General features: G+C 37.8%; 1 protein-coding gene across 3 annotated transcripts; it reads left to right on the top strand.

Annotated features, from left to right (window-relative positions):
- The first annotated feature begins 6052 nt into the window (after positions 1-6052).
- Mtfr2 (mitochondrial fission regulator 2) lies at positions 6053-17912 on the top strand. Of its 3 annotated transcripts, none has more exons than XM_047558739.1 (8): positions 6053-6189; positions 6974-7078; positions 9550-9654; positions 10111-10223; positions 11793-12028; positions 13145-13499; positions 14517-14691; positions 17254-17912. In XM_047558739.1, the coding sequence occupies exons 2-8, from the start codon at positions 7016-7018 to the stop codon at positions 17287-17289; spliced, it is 1083 nt and encodes a 360-aa protein (XP_047414695.1). In that variant the 5' UTR covers positions 6053-6189; positions 6974-7015; the 3' UTR covers positions 17290-17912. The 3 variants fall into 3 exon arrangements, with proteins under 3 accessions (XP_047414695.1, XP_047414694.1, XP_047414696.1); XM_047558738.1 differs by having other exon boundaries at positions 6057-6336; XM_047558740.1 differs by lacking the exon at positions 6974-7078 and having other exon boundaries at positions 6057-6336.
- The last annotated feature ends 681 nt before the right edge of the window (positions 17913-18593 follow it).

An 18593-nucleotide genomic window follows, 5' to 3' on the forward strand; every position in this document is an offset into this window, starting at 1 on the left:
ATTTTATTTAGAGACAGGGTCTTACTGAGTTGCTTAGTGTTTCAGCCTCCTAAGCTGCTGGACTTAGAGACATGTGTCACTGAGCCGGGCTATTGATGTGGGGTTTTTTTTTTTTTTTTTTGCGGTACTGGGGATCGAACTCAGGGCCTTGTGCTTGCAAGGCAAGCACTCTACCAGCTGAGCTATCTCCCCAGCCCATATGAATGTGTTTTTTAAACAATTTTCTAGAAGCCTGGACAGAAATAAGTCCAGCACTGTGTTAATTAACACTGAATAGTAGATTGAAAACTAGATGTGAATTTTGAAACAACAAAATAGGTCAGAAGTGGGTTATCTATGGAGAAAGTTAATAAATAACTCTCAAATATACTGGCCAGTAATAAATTTAATGTTTAACAGCCACAGTCATACTTGAATGCTATTATGTCAGAGGGCATTTGATGATATCACCTGTCATTAAGGAAAAGAAGAGTGGAACCATAATTTCATTGTGCTGAAAAATCAAACCAAGTCCTGTCTGGTTAAGTAATGCCCAGAAGCATTACTGTATATAACAGGACTTCTCAGTAACTGTTAATCCTAAATCATAAAAGTTCAGAAATGTGTGATTAGATTTAATAAAGATTTTTGTCATAACAGCTTAGTTGTAGACAGTTTGCATAGTATGCACAAGACCTTGAGTATGATTCCCCAGCACCTCAAAAGAAAAAGTTTAGGCTAAGGAGTTTAAGGATAATCTGGGAAAATTCACTTGGATACCTCAGTCCCCCAGCAATGCCAACTTAGTGCTAAATTTTTATTTACAGTTTCATCAAGGAATATGACTGCCTTAGAAAGGCAGGGATTTTATACAAGAATTGTTTCCTGAGTCAATTGTTTGGGCTTCTGACGTAAAGTGTTATAAAGTATACTAATAAGATAAAATATAGGAGAAAATAGAAGTGATAGAACTAAACTATTTCAATGCTTATTATCATTCAGCTATTTAATAAACTCATCACATCAAACATCACTTTATTCAACATCCAGCTTAATCATTATGCCAAGTTCTTAAGGCATTTCACCATTAGGACATTCCAGAATATAACTGAACACTTAATAGAGATTTTAGATGAGGCACTAAAAGTCATTGAAATATCTGTGGAGAATTTTCATGAGGCAGTCATGTTTGTGAAGGTAAGTGTTGAGTGTTCTAGCTCTTCAAATCTGTAATTTTTATAGCTAACTATAATTTCGTGGCTAAATTTAAAAAGTGTAAAGAGGTACCAAAAAGTAGCCAACATATTTGCAATTGGCATCTGGAAGAAGCAAGAATTATGAAGGTCTCTTTGAAAGTTTAGCAAATACTTCTATCTAGATGCAGATAGTAAAATGTACCTCAGATTTTCCTTAAATTCCATTCCTTCAGTTTCCCTCTGGACACCTCCACTTCCACTTCAACACTGGAAACTGAATTCCTCTTTTATATCCACCCTCCTGCAAACTGATTTTATTTTCTTAGGACATCCCCATAGAATGTATCTTCTGTCTCCCCTCCACATACTGGAAGGATGTTCATTTGTCCCAACTGCCAGTGTTCTAAATACTCTAAATTTGATGCATATATTTCATCATTCCATTCCATGTTGCCACCTCTGGAAGATTTTTTAATTGTATGATCAATGTCATTTTAAGCTTAGAAACTTCCAGTCTTTTCTGATGACTGAACCTTAACGTCATGATGAACCACAGGAATTTTCTAGGATCTTTCCTTTTCCTTTCCTGTCCCCACCCCCTCTTTTTGCCTTCTTACCTTATATCTTACTACTTACCCATCTTAAAATGTTACCTCTATCAAGAAATTACAAAATTCTTTTTGTCCTGGGGTTACTGAATGCAGCATTCTTTTAGGTTAGCCCATCATTCCACTTATGTGGCGTCTTTTGCCATAATAAAAATGTGCTGAACAGGAGAATTAGCTTTAGAACAAAAGAGTTAAGATTGTTAATTGCCCAGGTTATCCCATGTATTATGAATTGTTAAGAGAAAACAAAGACCAGAGATCCAAGAGCTTAAGTTCTGAAATGCATGTGAATCTAAGGTAAGTGTGCAGTAGAAAAATAATTACTGAAGGTAAGTCCTTGAGAACAGTCAAGTACTAATAATGAATTTTTCTAGAGGAGGCAACTGAAGATCATACAGGACCAGGAAAGGCATTTGATACCACCTTGTCCAGTTTTGTTTGCACACATTCCCTTGTTAGAGGATAGGACTGGAGTCAGTAGATAAAAATATGTATGTAGACTTTCATTAGCTCAATTAAGAGCTAATATTGACAAGAAGGTACCTAAAAGGTCAAATGGGCAACTTGTGAATAGCAAGTTTTCTGCAGAAGTATACAGAGTGGATAGATAGCTGCTTGTCAGAAATGCTGTGGTCCTTAAGCTTTTTTCTAGCCTGGATTACTTATTCAAGATTAAGTACTGTATTTCACTTGGAGATAGCTTTATTAAATTGACTGTTATCAACTAAAATTTCTAGTATCTAAGAAAAATTTAAATTCCTATCATAAAACAGAAAAATGTAGCAGTAATATAGTGCTTTTAAGATTCTGAGGGCTGTATGTCATCCTTATGGCATACTGAATCTTTGGATAATTTGACATTAGCTGTTAAACAATAAAGTTATTTGGAGTTTTAAAGAGACTTTAAATTTGTGTTTCTTGGAACTTGACAACATTGAAAAGTAATTGGGTTGATTATCACTAAGAAAAAGTGGAAACATTAGGAACACTAAAGTGAACATGTAATATTAGGATAGTCTGGGTGATCCAAAAGCAAAATAAAACTGGAAGGAGATCCTATTTTCTGTGTTTTAGGTTTTTGCCAGTATTCACTAAATGGTTAGAGTCAAGGCAACCCTACTTGTGAACATACTAATGTATCAGAAAGCAGATTTCAGAATCGATGTCATGAATCCTCTAAAAACAATGGAACTGGAAAAATCTTGTTAGAGAGGTTTAGCTTCAGCAGAAAATTCTTGTTAAAATATAGTATCAGTAATACTTTGGATTCAAACACTAACAGACATAAATCTATAAAGAATTCAAAGAAAGTCTTTAGAATTTAAATGACATTTTGTAAATTTAATACATCACTACAAGTAAATAGCGATTTATAGATATGTAGTAAATAGGTAGTGTCTCTGATTTCCATTACTTTGTTTTGGCATCAGTGCAAAAGGAAGGTTTTCAGAATAATTTCACTTAAATCATTTTTATTATCAAGGAGAATCTTGGTTTTGACTAGTCTCAATAAAAGTTTGAACAGATGACTATCTCGAAGTATGTAATCTTTCAAATAGCACTAGTAGACTGCATCCCTACTATCTGGCCTCTGTAGGCAGGACAGAAGGAAAAAGACATACGTATATTTTGTTTTTAAATGTAAAACTTAAAAGCAGCTTTCTGGTCATGTGCCTCCCAATTTGGTTCACCTTTTTATGAAACTCATGGTTAAAGTTGGAGAGACTACTTGCTGACTTAGGCAGTACATTATATTCTATCCTATTAAAAGGTAATTATGGCATAGTAATTCTGCTTTACCTTCACTCCAAACAGGTTTGGATCACACGGGGTTACACATGGCAATTGGCAAGATTTGAGTACACATCCATCCATTCTTCTCCCCTTTGATGGGGTGCTTACCATGATGACCAATCTGGTCTTGAACTTGGAATCTTTTTGCCTCAGCCTCCTGAGTAGCTGGGATTATACTGCATTTTGCTGAGTACCCATATTTCTAGTATTTGTCCAAATTAGTCCTCAGCCTTTCTTCATTCATTGAAAAATATGGATAAGACATTTCTAGTCTTAGGGATTCAAAGTAGCATAATGATTATTTACAAGAACATGCATAATCAGTGTTTCTGGGGAAAACTTGGTAGCCTGATAAAAGAGTATTTGCAGGAAAGTTAGGTGATAAACTATTTTCATGAATCCCCAGGTAATGGTAGTTGGAGACAAATCTCAAATTTTTCTAGGGTCAGTATCTTGTCAAAATAGAGGAAAGAATTGGGGTTGTGTTTGATAGATATGAGAACACCAGATTCCCAAATTAGCCAACAGCCATTTATTGAGAAGCAGCTGAAACTTAGTGAATGCAAGGTACCCATAGCAAAGACTTGGAAAGGCCAGAGTACTCTACCCAGCAAACTCTCAAAACTGATGTGCCAGGTCTTCTGGGGACAGGACTCAGTGTGCTGCATAGTAAATTCTGAAAATGGCTCTAGATAAATAAAATAGAGAAAGGATCAGGCTGGGTAGGTGAATAAAGCCAGGAAAATGTCAGCAAGCTATCATATTCCTGTACATGACTCAAAGAAAAACAGAAAAGATAGCTCTCTGAAGTTAAAGTTTTCCTGAACCATTGCCTCATTCTGAAATTTCAGGAAAACAATGTAAAGATGAGCATTATAAAAACAATGTTGAATCTCAAAAGGTTGTCAAGCTGTAATATGAATGCATTAGTAAACCTAAAATGGAGTAAGAATCTCTGAAGAATTGGAAGAGATGTTAGCAAAATATTTATGGATGCATTTGACCTGGGCCCACCTTATTACCTAAATCAGCGCTGGAATGTTGAACTATGTGTGCGGTTAGCAGAGTGATGATTCCTGTTTTCATGTTCTCAAGAATATTTTCATTCTGGCCCTATTTCATGGTCTTTGATAAGCAACTGGAAAGGGAGTGGTTGTAACAGTCATGATTTATTCATTAATGAGGGCACAAAGAGGACAAGGAGGAAACAAGAGAATTATGTTCTGCTCATTTCATCTAAGCTTTCTGATCCATTTTCCTTTCACATTGTCTTATCGCTCTTACTAACCTCGCCCCACTTCTTAGGGGAGATTGTACCCAGGGTTGCTCTAACATATCTGCTACCCTTTTCATTTACTTTTTTAAGACAGTCTTGCTAAGTTGCTGAGGTTGCCCTCAACTTGTGATCCTCCTGCCCCAGCCTTCCGAGTTGCTGGGATTACGGGCATGCTCCACTGCACCCCTTCTTGTCCATACTTTCATCCTTTTCCAGTTCAGACTACTGGACATTTTCTGCAGTTCTGCCATTTGCTAGTCTGAAGTCATTATTGATCATTGTTTTCTCTCATCAATTTTATTCAACATATGGATTGAATGCCTACTATGTACTAGGCATCTTATTTTATATATGGTGCCAAGAAAGTCACTGATTTGTACACTAGAATGTAAACTCCAGGAGGGTAAAGTCCTGCCCTGCTCAGTGTTGCATTTTCTGAGCTTAGAAAAGTGCTTGGCACTTACTATACATCCACTATTAGTTGAATAAATAAATGATGTCGATCAGAAAATATACCCCATTTTTTATTCTGTAGGTCAACAAGAAGCAGGCATAGTTATCTAAAATTGTCACTTCCCTCCAATACAACTCTTGCTGAAACACGCGAAAAGGAAGTTTATTGTTCTTCATGAAGACCCACCAGCTAGGCCCGGAGAGTGACCGGTCCATATTTGGTAGTCTGGATAACCAGGACCCTGTCGTGAGCGAAGAAATCAAGTACTGCAAAGCAGCTGGCCCTTGAGAGTAGTGCCCAGCTCACACTGGTCTTACCAAAGGTTCGCTGCGTGACCCAATGAGTAAGCCGCGGCTCTCCGCGGCAGGCGAACTTGGGAGAGCGGGCTTGCGGGTAGAGGGCGACACGTCCCAGCCAGGAACTGGGTGAGGCACCAAGTCCGGAGAGCGGGACCCCAGTGGTTGGTGGTACTTGGGTAACGCGGGTCTAAGTACTCAGTCCTGGAGATCTCCCAGGAAACCGGAGTGCGTGCTGCGCGTGCGCCACCTTGCGGGCGCGGTCTGTCCCTCCCGCCAGCTTTCTATTGGTGGCCAGGCTGAATTGTCGCAAGCCTGACGTCATTCTCCTGCCAATCAGAAACAAGCGACCTTCAGCCTTGTCCAATGGGGTCGGACGTAGGTCACGGCCCGCGGTATTTGATTTTCGTTCAGGGACGCGGAAGTGGCGAGTCAGATCTAAGGAGGCGCGACTGGCGGCCTGGGCGCTGTCGACCGGGCGCGCCTCCCGCGGAGTCCTCCGGTCTCGCCGAGCTCCAGGACCGACCCCCGGTCGGCTTGTGCCCTTTGCTCCTAGCGTCGTCTCCGCCGGTCGCCTGAATTGGAGGTGCGCGGGCCACAGGGGCTCGGGTCTGAGCGCTCCGGGACCAGGGCCAGGGCGCAGGCTGGCATTCCCTGCTGGGGGATTCGGAAGCCATCCCGAACGCCCTCCGCTGTGTTTTCTTCGTGGTCGGAGGCTAGACTTCTGAGGAAGGTGAGCAGGGCGACCTTGCTGGGCCGGGAGAGCCCCCCAGACAGCGAGCGCCCCGACTGGGCCCGGGTCACAGCCCGTTACTTAATAGTTGGGGGACTAAGTGGCGTCACTCGTCGCGTTCCTTCTCCTAATCTTTAAAGTGAGCGCAGAGGGGTGGGAGGTACTTGTCCTCTTTCAAGGTCACCTCTCCTGAGCCACTGCCGAGAGCATAATGGATGGACTGAGCTTCCCTATCGCAAAATCGAAACCTTTCCCGGCTAGGTCCCTTTGGTAGAGTCAGACATCTTATAAAATTTGAGTGTTACTTAGAAGATTAATAAAAGTTTCGTTTATACTTTCCCCACCCTCACAAATATTTCTTTCTCTCCTTGATGTTGACCAAAACTTGGGAGGTCGAGGCAGGAATGTCGCAAGTTTGCGACCAGAATGGGCAAGTCCCTGTTTCAAAACAGCAAAAAGACTGGGAATGTAACTCAGTAGTAGAGCACCCCTGGAGTCTGTCCCTAGTACTGCAAGATTGATGCTGGCCAGGAGAAATCAGTTGGTGGTGTAATGAAAGGTCACTAATAAGCTATTTAATGCAGTTTATGTGGCAATAATTTGTCAAGAGTAATATTTTCTAAAATTTTCCCTAAAGGTACCAAGAAACTGATAATGTTTCCTTGAATTTTCTTCTTCAATGTCTCTCATTCTGAAAATCTTAAGCGAGATGCTGGCATATTTTGGTGTTCCCATAGACCAGGTAATGTCTTAATACATTTGAATGATTCTTCTGTCTCATTTTAAAAATAATTTGTATGTAAACATTTAAGGCAAAATTGCTTTTTCTCTTTAGATGGAACAAAGATGAGTTAGTAGTAGTATAGTTTTGATAGTTTGAATTTTAAAAAGAGGGATTAGATTATTGAGAACTGTTTTATGTCCCAGATCAAGTGTCAAAAGAAGATGAAAGTGCAATGAAGACATGACCTCCACAGAATTATATTTATTGCATAGATAAATAAAACTTTTATTTAAGGTAATTTGTGAACAGTTTGATGTTTGGGTGTACAATGGAAATTTGAAATTCAATAATCCAGAATAAATCTGAGGGTGAGAGGATGACTTAGGCCTGAAAATTATAAGCAAGTTCGATTTTGTCCACTTGTTGAACATCAGCATATAAGACAGTATTCTTGGTTCTTGCAGATGATTTAGAGGCAATACATGGTTCTCATATTCATGATGTTTAAAATATGAGAAATAAGAAACATATAACTATAATATGAGATCGACTATGTAAGAAAGACAAAATAGAATGGGGGCTTACACAATGGGCAAATCATTGCTATTTGGTGGAGTGAATTAGAAGAGTAGTCAAGGATAATACTAAGATTTCAAATGAAAGTAAATTGAAGAATGATGGTGCCCGTACAACTTAGTAGAAGAATATGAGAGGCTGGTTTGAGTAGGGAGATAAGGTGAGCCGGAGGTGTTGTTGGAATATATAAATAGAAATGTCTCATCGACAATTGTTTAGTTGGTTCTAGAGGCTAGGAAAGAAGAGATTTGAATTTCGGAGTTAGCTGCATTGTTTTGATATCTGAAGCCATGGGCTTTGATGTTGTAATGAAGATGTTATAAGATGTTGTTGAAACATTTTAAATTTCAGTAGTAGACTGAGGATAAGGAGGACTGGACAGCAGTTGAAGATTTACTTATCATTATTGGGGCCTTTAAGAATTTTCCTAGGAGAAGGGAGTTTGAAGAATGTGAGGAAGTGGCCTCAGCAGATTTTTTTTTTAATAGTTTGCTTGTGAGAAGAAATTGAGAGAGACCATCAACTTGAAGGGGCAGCAGGATTAGAATTTTTTTTTTTTTCTTTTCAATGTTAGAGCCAACTCTTAGCATATTGGCTAAATGAGTACAAATGAGGGTGATTGAGCAATGCCCCGGAGAAGGAAATTAGAGAATCTGAATAAATAAGCCTCAGGAAGAAGAGAGATGGTCTAACTTAAAGAATAAAATAAGAGAGATGGTGGAGAGAGATTTTGAAAGGAGAGTGTTAATGTAAAATAACATTTCTGCCTTAAAAGAAATAAGAAAATAGTTTATTCTGAGCCAAATGTGAATGTCTATGGCCTGGGAACTTGAATTCAGATGACCTGAAATGACGTTATACCATGGAAGAGGTTGCATGAACTTTTATAGTTACAGAATAAAAGAAAGCTATAAGTCAACCTTTACCAGTTACATGGGTGGGAACATCAATAAGGTGGGCTACACCAAGGTGGGCAGATCTCTTCCATAGGATTCAGATGTTATCACATTCTCAGCTTTAGGGTTGGTGGAGGCTAGGGCTGTGTGAAGCTTAGTGATACATTCTGAAAGTTTTATCTAGAAGTCAAGAGGACATTAGGTCAGATACAGAGGTTGATAGGAAATGGCTATTCAAAGAGACTAAAGATAGCTCAAGATAACTGGTTCTTCATTTACCTTATTCCCTGTCTTCACAATCATACTGTTTTAGTCAATAAAGGTCTGGTAATCATACTGTTTAGTCAATAAAGGTTAGAATCATTAATATGGATGCAGCTTCAAAGGGAAATGAAGTTGAGATTGAACTCTGGTTTACTCAGAGCAGAGGCAAGGTGACATGCAAGGAATAGAAGTGGTAGTATTGGAGATTTCATTCAGAGATTGGAGATAGCTTTGAGTGACATAGTATAACATGTCATGAAATGAATGTGCTCACTTTCATCTTGTTTTTTAAATCGGTACTGGTGGTTGAACCTAGGGCCTCATGCATGCTAGGCAAATGCTCTACGACCGAGGTACATCCCTAGTTCTTTTAAAAGTTTTTAATTTTATAATATGGTCTTGCTAATTGCTGAGCCTGGCCTTGAATTTGTGATTGTTCTGCTCAACCTCCAAGTAGCTGGAATTGCAGGTGTGTGCCACCAAACCCAGCTCATTTTTTTTCCCCAGACAAATATTAGTAAAGTTTTATTCTTTGAAGAAGACTCTTTTCTTACCCCCATGCTGGGAATCAAACCCAAGGCCTGGTACTTGCTTGGTAAGCTCTCTACCACTAAGGTAATACCCAGCCCCATGAAGAAGATACTGTGAGTATATTTTCATGTTTAAAAAATAAATGTTTTCGCATCCCCTTTTTTCTTAGATATATACATTTTAATTAGTGTACATTTTAAGTAATATTTCATGTTTAAATAGGTTTTACTGATTTGGGAAAATAAAGACTATGGATCAGCTCGGAGTATTGTTCGTATTATTGGGAAAATGCTTCCTTTAGAACCTTGTCGAAGACCTGCTTTTGAAGTAAGTCAGTTGCCTTGAGTTAGGTCCTGTGTATAAAATAATCATAGGTACTTCTAGGTATTTAGAGTAGATCAACAAAGGAACATATGTTTTCTCTAAGCCAAGAACCTTTAATTTACCTCTGGAAATAAGTCATTTGGCATATGCTTTGTGGTTATTGTTTAAGTACTTACATTAAAAAAACTGGCAGTTGCAAGAAATACTCCAGAGCTTATTTTATTCTATATTTTTATGATAAGAGTAACCAGAGGAGAGAATATAGTTGAATGTTTAGGCTACAGAATAGCATTTACCCCAGTATTTTTTCTTGCTAACAGGTGCATGTGCTTCTACTGAACAGTTTTTCCTTTTCTCTCTTTGGGATTGTTAATTTATTTAATGCCATGGGATGTGGGGCATGCGCCTTCCTCTGACTCCCTGCAGAGCTGTGACTTTTTGTTTTCCCTCCCACTTTAGTTGATCCCGCACTTGAACTCTGTAGAGTCTGATAATTGTGGATCTATGGTTCCATCTTTTGCTGATATTTTGTGTGTGGCAAATGAGGAAGAAGCCAGTTATCTCAGATTTCGGTAATTTATATGCTTATTTTAGAAATATGGCATAGTCTATAACCTGAATTCTTGCATGTGTTAAAGTTTGCTCAAGTTGATTGAACATTTTTTGTTCTGTCTGGCTCTGTGCTTTGCTATAATATGGGTAACTGGTGGTTTCTCATTTTTTTTATAGTTAGTTTTTCTTTTTCGGTACCAGAGCTTGAACCCAGGGGTGCTTTACCACTAACCACATTACCAACCCTTTTTTGTTTTTCATTTTGGGACAGGGTCTCGCTAAGTTACTTAAGCTCTCGCTAAGTTGCTGAGGCTGGCTTTGAACTTGTGATCCTCCTGCTTCAGCCTCCAGAGTTGCTGGGATTATAGGTATATGCCGCTGCTCCTTGCTAGTCAGTTTTTCTTAATGCATGTTTAAACCTAACATCAGGCATAGGAGGGAATGTTTATTAAAGGAGTATCGGATTCATGTTCATTCTGATTTCTATACTAGAAATAAAACATTTACATTTCTATAAAATAAATTCTAGGTGAATTTTATATAGCTAGCCAAAATTCATACAGGCTTACTGGAAGCCAGTTAATGGTGTTGAAATACATTCAGGCTCTGTATCCATGGGTTTTGTATGGGTTTGATACATGTGGGTTTGACATCCATAGATTCAAACAACCATGGATCAAAAATACTTGATGAAAAAATTCTAGGAAGTTCACAGCATAATCTTGACTTTGCTGTGCTCCAAGTACTATACTGAATCCACAAGAATGAAGTGATGTGTAGGTGTTGTATTAGGTATTTTAAGTAATCTAGAGAAGGTTTAAAGTATGCAGGAGGATGTACATAGGTTAAATGCAAATATTATAACTCTATATAAGGCACTTGAGCACTCTTCGATTTTAATATCTACCTGGGTCCTAGAACCAGTCACCTACACACACTGAGAGAAATTTTAAAATTTGAATGTTAGTCTCTTAGGGATAACTAACTTATGTGTTAGTATATTCAGATACAGACTATAAGCACAATGAGGGTCAGTTAGTAAAATATTCTGACTGAATTTATTATGTGTCAAACTGGCTTATCAATTTTCAAAAAGTTTGAAAACCATAAACTAGTCTCTTACCCCTAACCTAATCCTGAATGGAAGGCCCTTCTGCACCTATGTAGAATTTCTAGAAAAATTAACTTACACCATATTTAAAGTTAATAGGTAAAGCAATTTCAAGATAAATATTTTTATTTTGTAATCTAAAATAAAGATTGACTTTCATTCCCAGTCACTTATTGGCCATCTATTAGAGACTGCATTCTGTTCTACATACTGAGAATATAACACTTAGGAAGATGTTGTGCTTGTCCTTAGTGAGTCTAGAGAACATCACAGGGGAAAGAGTTGCTCTGATTTTGTGGTGTTGTCAATTTTTCCGTGCTGGGGATCAAACCCAGGGCCTTTGTGCATCCAAGGCAAGGGCTCTAACATTGAGCTATACCCCCAGCCCTGCTTTATTGTCTTACTTTTCACAAGAGATTTTATTTTCTTTAGGTTGAAAATTTCCCTTCCTTCCTTTGTTTTTTCCTTCTACCCACAGAACTAGTACATGGAAAAATGAAGAAAAGGAAAAAATTGAATTTTTCCATCCTTTACAACTAGTTTCAGATCCATTGTTATCAACTGAAAGACACAACAAACCAGTGAAAAATGATCTGCCTGTAAGTGAAGCTGCAATTAAAAAAATAGCTGCCCTTGAAGATGAGCTTACTTTTCTTCGCTCTCAGATTGCAGCAATTGTGGAAATGCAGGTACTAAGAAATAGAACACATTCTGGTAAGTAATATGTTGGACTTTTGTTTTAACTAGATGATACTCATTGGTATTTAGTACAATTCTGAATAAGAACTGTGAACGATATTAAATGTATGATAATAAGATTTGGGTATATAGATTTATTATGTCTGATGTTTATTCAAAATAAATCAAGATACAAAGTGCAGGGGACGAATTTGATATAAAGATCTAGCTATGCTACTGAAGACTGCAATTTTGTATTAAATTCTTGCCTTCTAAGTAAGCTTTCCTAGCTTTTCAGAAGAGCATTGGAGATTAAAAAAAGAATACATTGGTTTGAAAGAGGAGAACAGGTTTGTGGCCTCAAAATAGTTTTTACTTAATGTTACTACATTTCTACCAAGTTCAGGTGAACAATATTTTCCAGGTGATCCTTTTCTAAATTTTTAAGAGATGTAACTTGCTTTAAATACAAAATTTAAAGCAACATAGACACTAAGAACTTTCCACAGCAGAAAGTTGCTAAACTTTCTGCTAAAAAAATTGAATAATATGTATGCATATGCATATATATATATATATATATACACACACACATATATGCCTGCATATATAGTATATAAACATAATTTATACAGTATTAAGATGTGAATAGCATGTATTTATAATAATTTATACATAAATAAATCACATAGTATATAATAGTTATACAAACTCATAAAATAAATAAAATGACACATAAATACACAACTTTTTTTTAAAGCAAACATGTTTACTCACAGTTCTTTAGAAGCAAATCTGTTGTGAAAACGTTAAACAATCTACTTATCTTAGGCTCTTGCCTAGAATATAATGTTTATTTCTCAAATGTCAGAATGAAGTTCAAATTGTATATAAATTACTGGAAAAAATACTTTCTTTTGAAAATGCATTCTTCAGGGCCTACCTACACTGAGAAGTTCTAGTTGAATTAAAAGCGAATTTACAGGTTGGCTTGACTCTTACAGAAATTACTAAGCAGATGGGATTGATTCTTCTTCTGGCTATCATATCACTCTTTTAGCATCATTACGGAAATTGTTTTGTTTTGGTTATCATTACTGTTTATTATGTTAGAATTTTGAATGTTTTTTCAGCAGACTACTTTGCTTCTAGGCTCCTTTGACTTGAACAACGAGCCCAGTGGTGTGGGACAAATGCCATCACTGGGGACAGCTGAACTGAGTGTGGAACCAGATCAGTTTCCAAGTACAGTGCTCTCTCCTCCTCCTCCACCGCCGCTTCCTCCTCAGTTCTCTTCTCCTCAGCCTTCAAGTTTTCCTCCTATACAATCAGGATGTACTGATATTTGTGACTCAGATAATCCAACAACTGAAATAAAAAGGCAGCGCCCTGATGCTAATAAGACCAGTTATAGTCATCATTCAAAAAGCCAGAGAAATACAGATGTTCCAAACATGTTGGATGTTCTAAAGGATATGAATAAGGTCAAGCTTCATGCTATTGAACGGTGTGTTGTCATAATTTGGAAAAAAATAGAATTTTATCAATGATGTTTTTTAAAAAGTTGTTTATGAAAGTTGGCATATGTCTTTCTTCTTATTCCTCATTACCCCTGAATGTTCCTCCCAAAGATAATAATTTCCAATATTTTTTTTTTTTTTTTTTTTTGGTACTGGGGATTGAACTCAGGAGCACTTAACCACTGAGCCACAGTGGTGTGGGACAAATGCCATCCCCAGCCCTTTTTTGTATTTTATTTAGACAGGGTCTCACTGAGTTGCTTAGCACCTTGCTAAGTTGCTGGGACTGGTTTTGAACTCAAGATCCTGCTGCCTCAGCCTCCTTCAATTCTTTTTGACTATTTCTTTTCTTTCTTTTTTTTCTTTTGAGTTGGTATCTCACTATATTGCCCTGTCTGCTCTTGTGATCCTCCTGCCTCAGCCTCCCAAGTAGCTGGAACTACAGGTTTTTTGGCTATTTATTCTATTGTTTTTTCTCTGTTTTTAAAACAACATACTTTTACGATTTCTTGATATTTTAATTAAATTTACTCCCTGTTGTAGAATATTAGGAATACAGTAGTTTTCCTCTTATCCACTCTTGTGTTTTCTAGTTACCCAAGGTCAGTTTCTTACAGTTTCAGTTACCCATCATCAACTGTGGTCTGAAAATATTACATGGAAAATTCCAGAAATAATAAAGTTTAAGTTGTGTGCTAGTCTGAGTAGCATGAAGAAATAGTACGTATTCAGTGAAGATAATATATGATTGATCAAACAAATGAAAAATCAGCCTAATGGTTTTTGTCTTATGAACTCTGGTTCTTTTAAAAGTTCTTAAATAATTACTTAAATTTTCCTCCTTACTGGAAAGTTAGAAAATTAAAAGTAAAGGTTTTTAGATATTTGAGGAATCCCAGTTTAGCAAGTTGTGGTAGAACCCTAACCCATATGGTTTCTTGGTTTTCATCAATAAGTAGCTAAAACTGCATCAAAGTTTTAATTTATTCAATTTTTGAAAACAGGTCACCTGGTGGTAGACCCATTCATAAGAGGAAAAGGCGAAGTTCACATTGGGATCCAGTGTCCTTAATATCACATGCACTTAAACAGAAATTTGCATTCCAAGAAGATGACTCCTTTGACCAAGAAAATAGATCTTGGGAGTCTTCTCCATTTTCTAGTCCAGAAGCTTCAAGGGTGAGCTATAATAATATAAAATTTTAACATATAAGTTTTTCTCAACTGTGCTCTTCATAATATAGCTTCATATTTAACTTTTCTTGAAGTAATTATGTAGGTTGGGCTATAAATTGTTGACACTGTTAATTGTTCTTTTTGTTAATTTTATATACTTGTTTTCACTTTTAGCTTATGAAATAAAACACTTGCTTTGAAAAATATATGTGTCTAGGTTTATAGTTGTTGATCCTACACAGGTGCTGGCCTAATGTTACAGTCTGCAGCATGAACTGGGGGTCTGAAGCTGGGAGGACCAGGGAAGAACCGTGCCGTGTATTCAACCTTAGCATATCAAATGGGACCACTCCTATGTGTTATGCAGTCAGATATAAAGACTGGATTATTTAGTTGCATAGAACGTTAACTCTGTGTTTACCAAAGAAAATGGCATTATAGTTATCTTTAATGACAACACTGGATGCTTAAAAAGACATGTTTTTTTGGGTGGTGTTGAAATCACAGAATTAAGTGAGGTAGTACATAGAATAAGCCTTGGGAATGAGAAGTGTCCAAGAGGGACAGGGTCTGAAGTCAGGTAGATATCACTGCTGAGTGACCTGCAGCAGCAGACTGGAAAACTGCAGTGCACACAGGCCATTCCGAGAGCATAACGGAAGATGGTGGTGGTAGGAAGTGACCCTCCTCACGTTCCAGGTATGCAGGCTTTCAGGCTACCCTGTGTGTGTCTCATCGTCACATGCTGAGCACATTGATTCAGAAATTATTGTTTTAACAATTTAAGAAGACAAGTAGTTTACGAAAATGCAAATGGGCCAAAAATAAATACTAAACACTTATATAGCAATTTATAAAGGCCAGGCGTGGGTTTTGCATTCATGGATTCAACCAACTGTAGAAAAAATTTGAAAACAAAAACAAAAACCCTACATCTGTACTAAATCTATAGAACTTTTTCTTGTTATTCCTTAAAGGATATAGTGTCAACTATTTAAAAGTGTTTATACTGTACTAGGCATTTTAAGTAATCCAAAGATGATTTAATTTATACAGGCGGATTAATGGATATGGAGAATAAAAACAACCAAAATAGTGAAACTAGGGACAAGAGAAGGGAGTAAAAATGAAGGCCACGATTAACAGCTTTCATCTCCCAAAATGAACGTTTTCCAGATGCTGCTTGCAGGCAGAGGATGTTTATCACCCTCAAGAGAAACAGTCTGTCGGAGGCATTATCTCCTCCAGAGCAAAATCCTTTTTAGGCACCGTCCACAGACATTGACCAAAAGGCCCACATTCCTGACTAAGCAAAACTGACATGTTCACTAGACCACCCCTCAAAATAAACTAGTCCCTTTCTTTGTTCAGTGACTCATTTTCCACCAGGAGAGTGGGTCCACGGGCACCATTTCACCCCCCTGAATAAAGAGCGGAGATGACGTGAGGTTGCATCCTGCCCAGTCTTTTTGTGCTAACATGATGGGTTTAGGTCATTTGCAAATAGTATGTCATTTTATACGAGGGACTTGTACATCTGTGGATTTTGGTACTCATGAGGGGTGTGGAACAAATCCCCCATGGATACTGAGAGATGGTTGTACTTTTTTTTTTTCTTTCTTGTTTGATCTTTACAGTAATATTCTAAAAGAAAAATAAGGTAAATATTGCTTGTTTTACATCTGAGGATAATGAACTTTTTACTCCCCATAATTCGATATCTAAGGAGAATAGATTGGAGCTTAGTTTATTAAAATTCTTGATGTTTGAAAGCCCTCAGTTATCTAATAAATTAATTTAGATGGAACACACTGTTTCCCATTGGCAGTGGTCAATAAAGTATTACTGGGTTGTCAATTACTGTTTGCTGTTTGTTGAGAGTCCCTTAGTATTTTCTTTACAACCAACTCTGAGCCTTTTAATGGAAGAATCACCTCCTTTCATATATTTTTCAACTCCTAGTTTCAGGCTGGAAAAAGGGGCTCAACTTTTAGTTGACTGGGATCTCATTCTGCTATGGTCTGAATATGACAGCGTCCCCAAAGATCCATGTATTGAAGGCATGGTCTACAGGGTGGTACTCTTGGGAGGTGCTGTGAGCCTACTGGAAATCTTCAGGTCACTGGGGCATGCCCTTAAAGGGAACTGTGGGACTCTGGTCCCTTTGTGTCTGTTTCTTCCTCCCAGCTCATGCCGTAAACAGTTTTGCTCCACTGCACACTCCTGCATGATGTGCTTACCCTCGCAGAGACCCAAAGCAATGGTGCTTTTTGATCTTGGACTAGGACCTCCAGAACCATGAGCCAAAAGAAACCTTTATCTTAATAATTTAATATTGCGTTAGGTATTTCATTATAGTATCACAAAACTAACACATTCCATGTAGCTGAGAGTGTCTTTGCACACTTTTGTGTCCTCAGCAGTGAACACAGTGCCTGACATGGCCTACCCTCAAGTCACTGTTTACCATTGAGTGACTTAAACCTCAGGGTCATCTGGTACTTTTCCTGCCATTCTTTTTCTACATTTGAATAATTTCTGTGTTGAACATTTGCTTTATTTCAGTTTGGAAATCACATTTCACAGTCAGAAGGAAAGTGATCTGAGGGAAAAACTGATGACGCACAAAAGCTGTTGGCCGAAGTATCGGCAACAAAAACTATCTCTATGCTTGGAAGGAAAGATGCAGAAATATGGCAGCATGTCTTTCACTGCCTTTCAAAGGATCATATCCTCTGTCAAGTAACGTTGAATGAAGTCTGTATCCTGGGATGTGTCAGGACCCGGATCTGAGGAAGACTCCTAAGAACACCTGTCTGGTTTTGGAAGATTCTGCAGTAAACTGGCTCTTGAAGAGAGTTAGTTATATGGAGTTTTTCCCCTGTATGCTAACATTATTGAAAGCAGAATATATGCTTCAACAATTGTCCTAAGCAATTCTGACTTCCCAGTTTAAGAGCCTTTGAATCTTTTAAAAATTGGTAGTGATCTGGTTTATGTGAACTTTAGTAACTTGGAGATTTTCAAAGAAGATGAAATTATAATTTATTTCATTAGGAAACTCATAGTTTTAATCAGAGGGTTGAGCTTTTTAAAACTTCTTCCTGAGATTAATAAATTAGTCTTGGACACAGATTTTAAGTGATACAAGTAAAAGTATTTAAAGAATCTTCTTGACATTTTGCCTGCACTTGCTATGTAAATATGTATGCCTGACATCTGTTTCCTCTATTCCTTATTACATTTATACATTGTTCTTTTGCAAATAGCTTGTACAATAAATGTGTCTTTTGAACATGATTGTGTTTTGTAGCAATTCAAATGAATGTTTCTCACTATTCACAAAGTGTCAAGAGTTCTGTGGGAGTTTCATGGGAAATAAAAATGAAACACATTTGTCCCTCTTCACCCATGTGCTGATGTGATATGGAAACCTACATGTTTCCCTTGACCCTTCAGCCTGTGCAACAATCAGGGAGTTAGGAACCACCTTGGTGGACTCAGCACCCACCCATTTTGCCAGATTCTCTGGTTTCTGAAAAGTCCAGGCTGCTATTTTCTGGTTGTGGCAGAAGGTTGGTTGCCAGGTCCCACCTCCATTTCTAACTCCATTCTCCCTGTACATGCCAGTTGGTTGTGGCCATGCTGCTGTCATGTCCCTGGGGAAGAGGCTTTGAGTTGCTGAGGTGCAAACCTGGCTTTTCTGAGTTGCTTAACCACACTGGCAAGACTTTTCTCCAGACTTCCTGTTTGAAAGATTATCTGAGAAAAGCCTGCCTTATGGGTCTTCTGTTACTTGTGGCCAAATGCACTCTGTAATGGTTCAGCGAGTATGGTAGTGGAGTTTTGATGTCTGCTTGCCGTTCCTTCTGATGTGGTTTTCTGATCTTTCTTATGCTGCTGTC

Source organism: Sciurus carolinensis, chromosome 7, assembly GCF_902686445.1.
Source record: "Sciurus carolinensis chromosome 7, mSciCar1.2, whole genome shotgun sequence".
In the NCBI taxonomy this organism is placed as follows: Eukaryota; Metazoa; Chordata; class Mammalia; order Rodentia; family Sciuridae; genus Sciurus; species Sciurus carolinensis.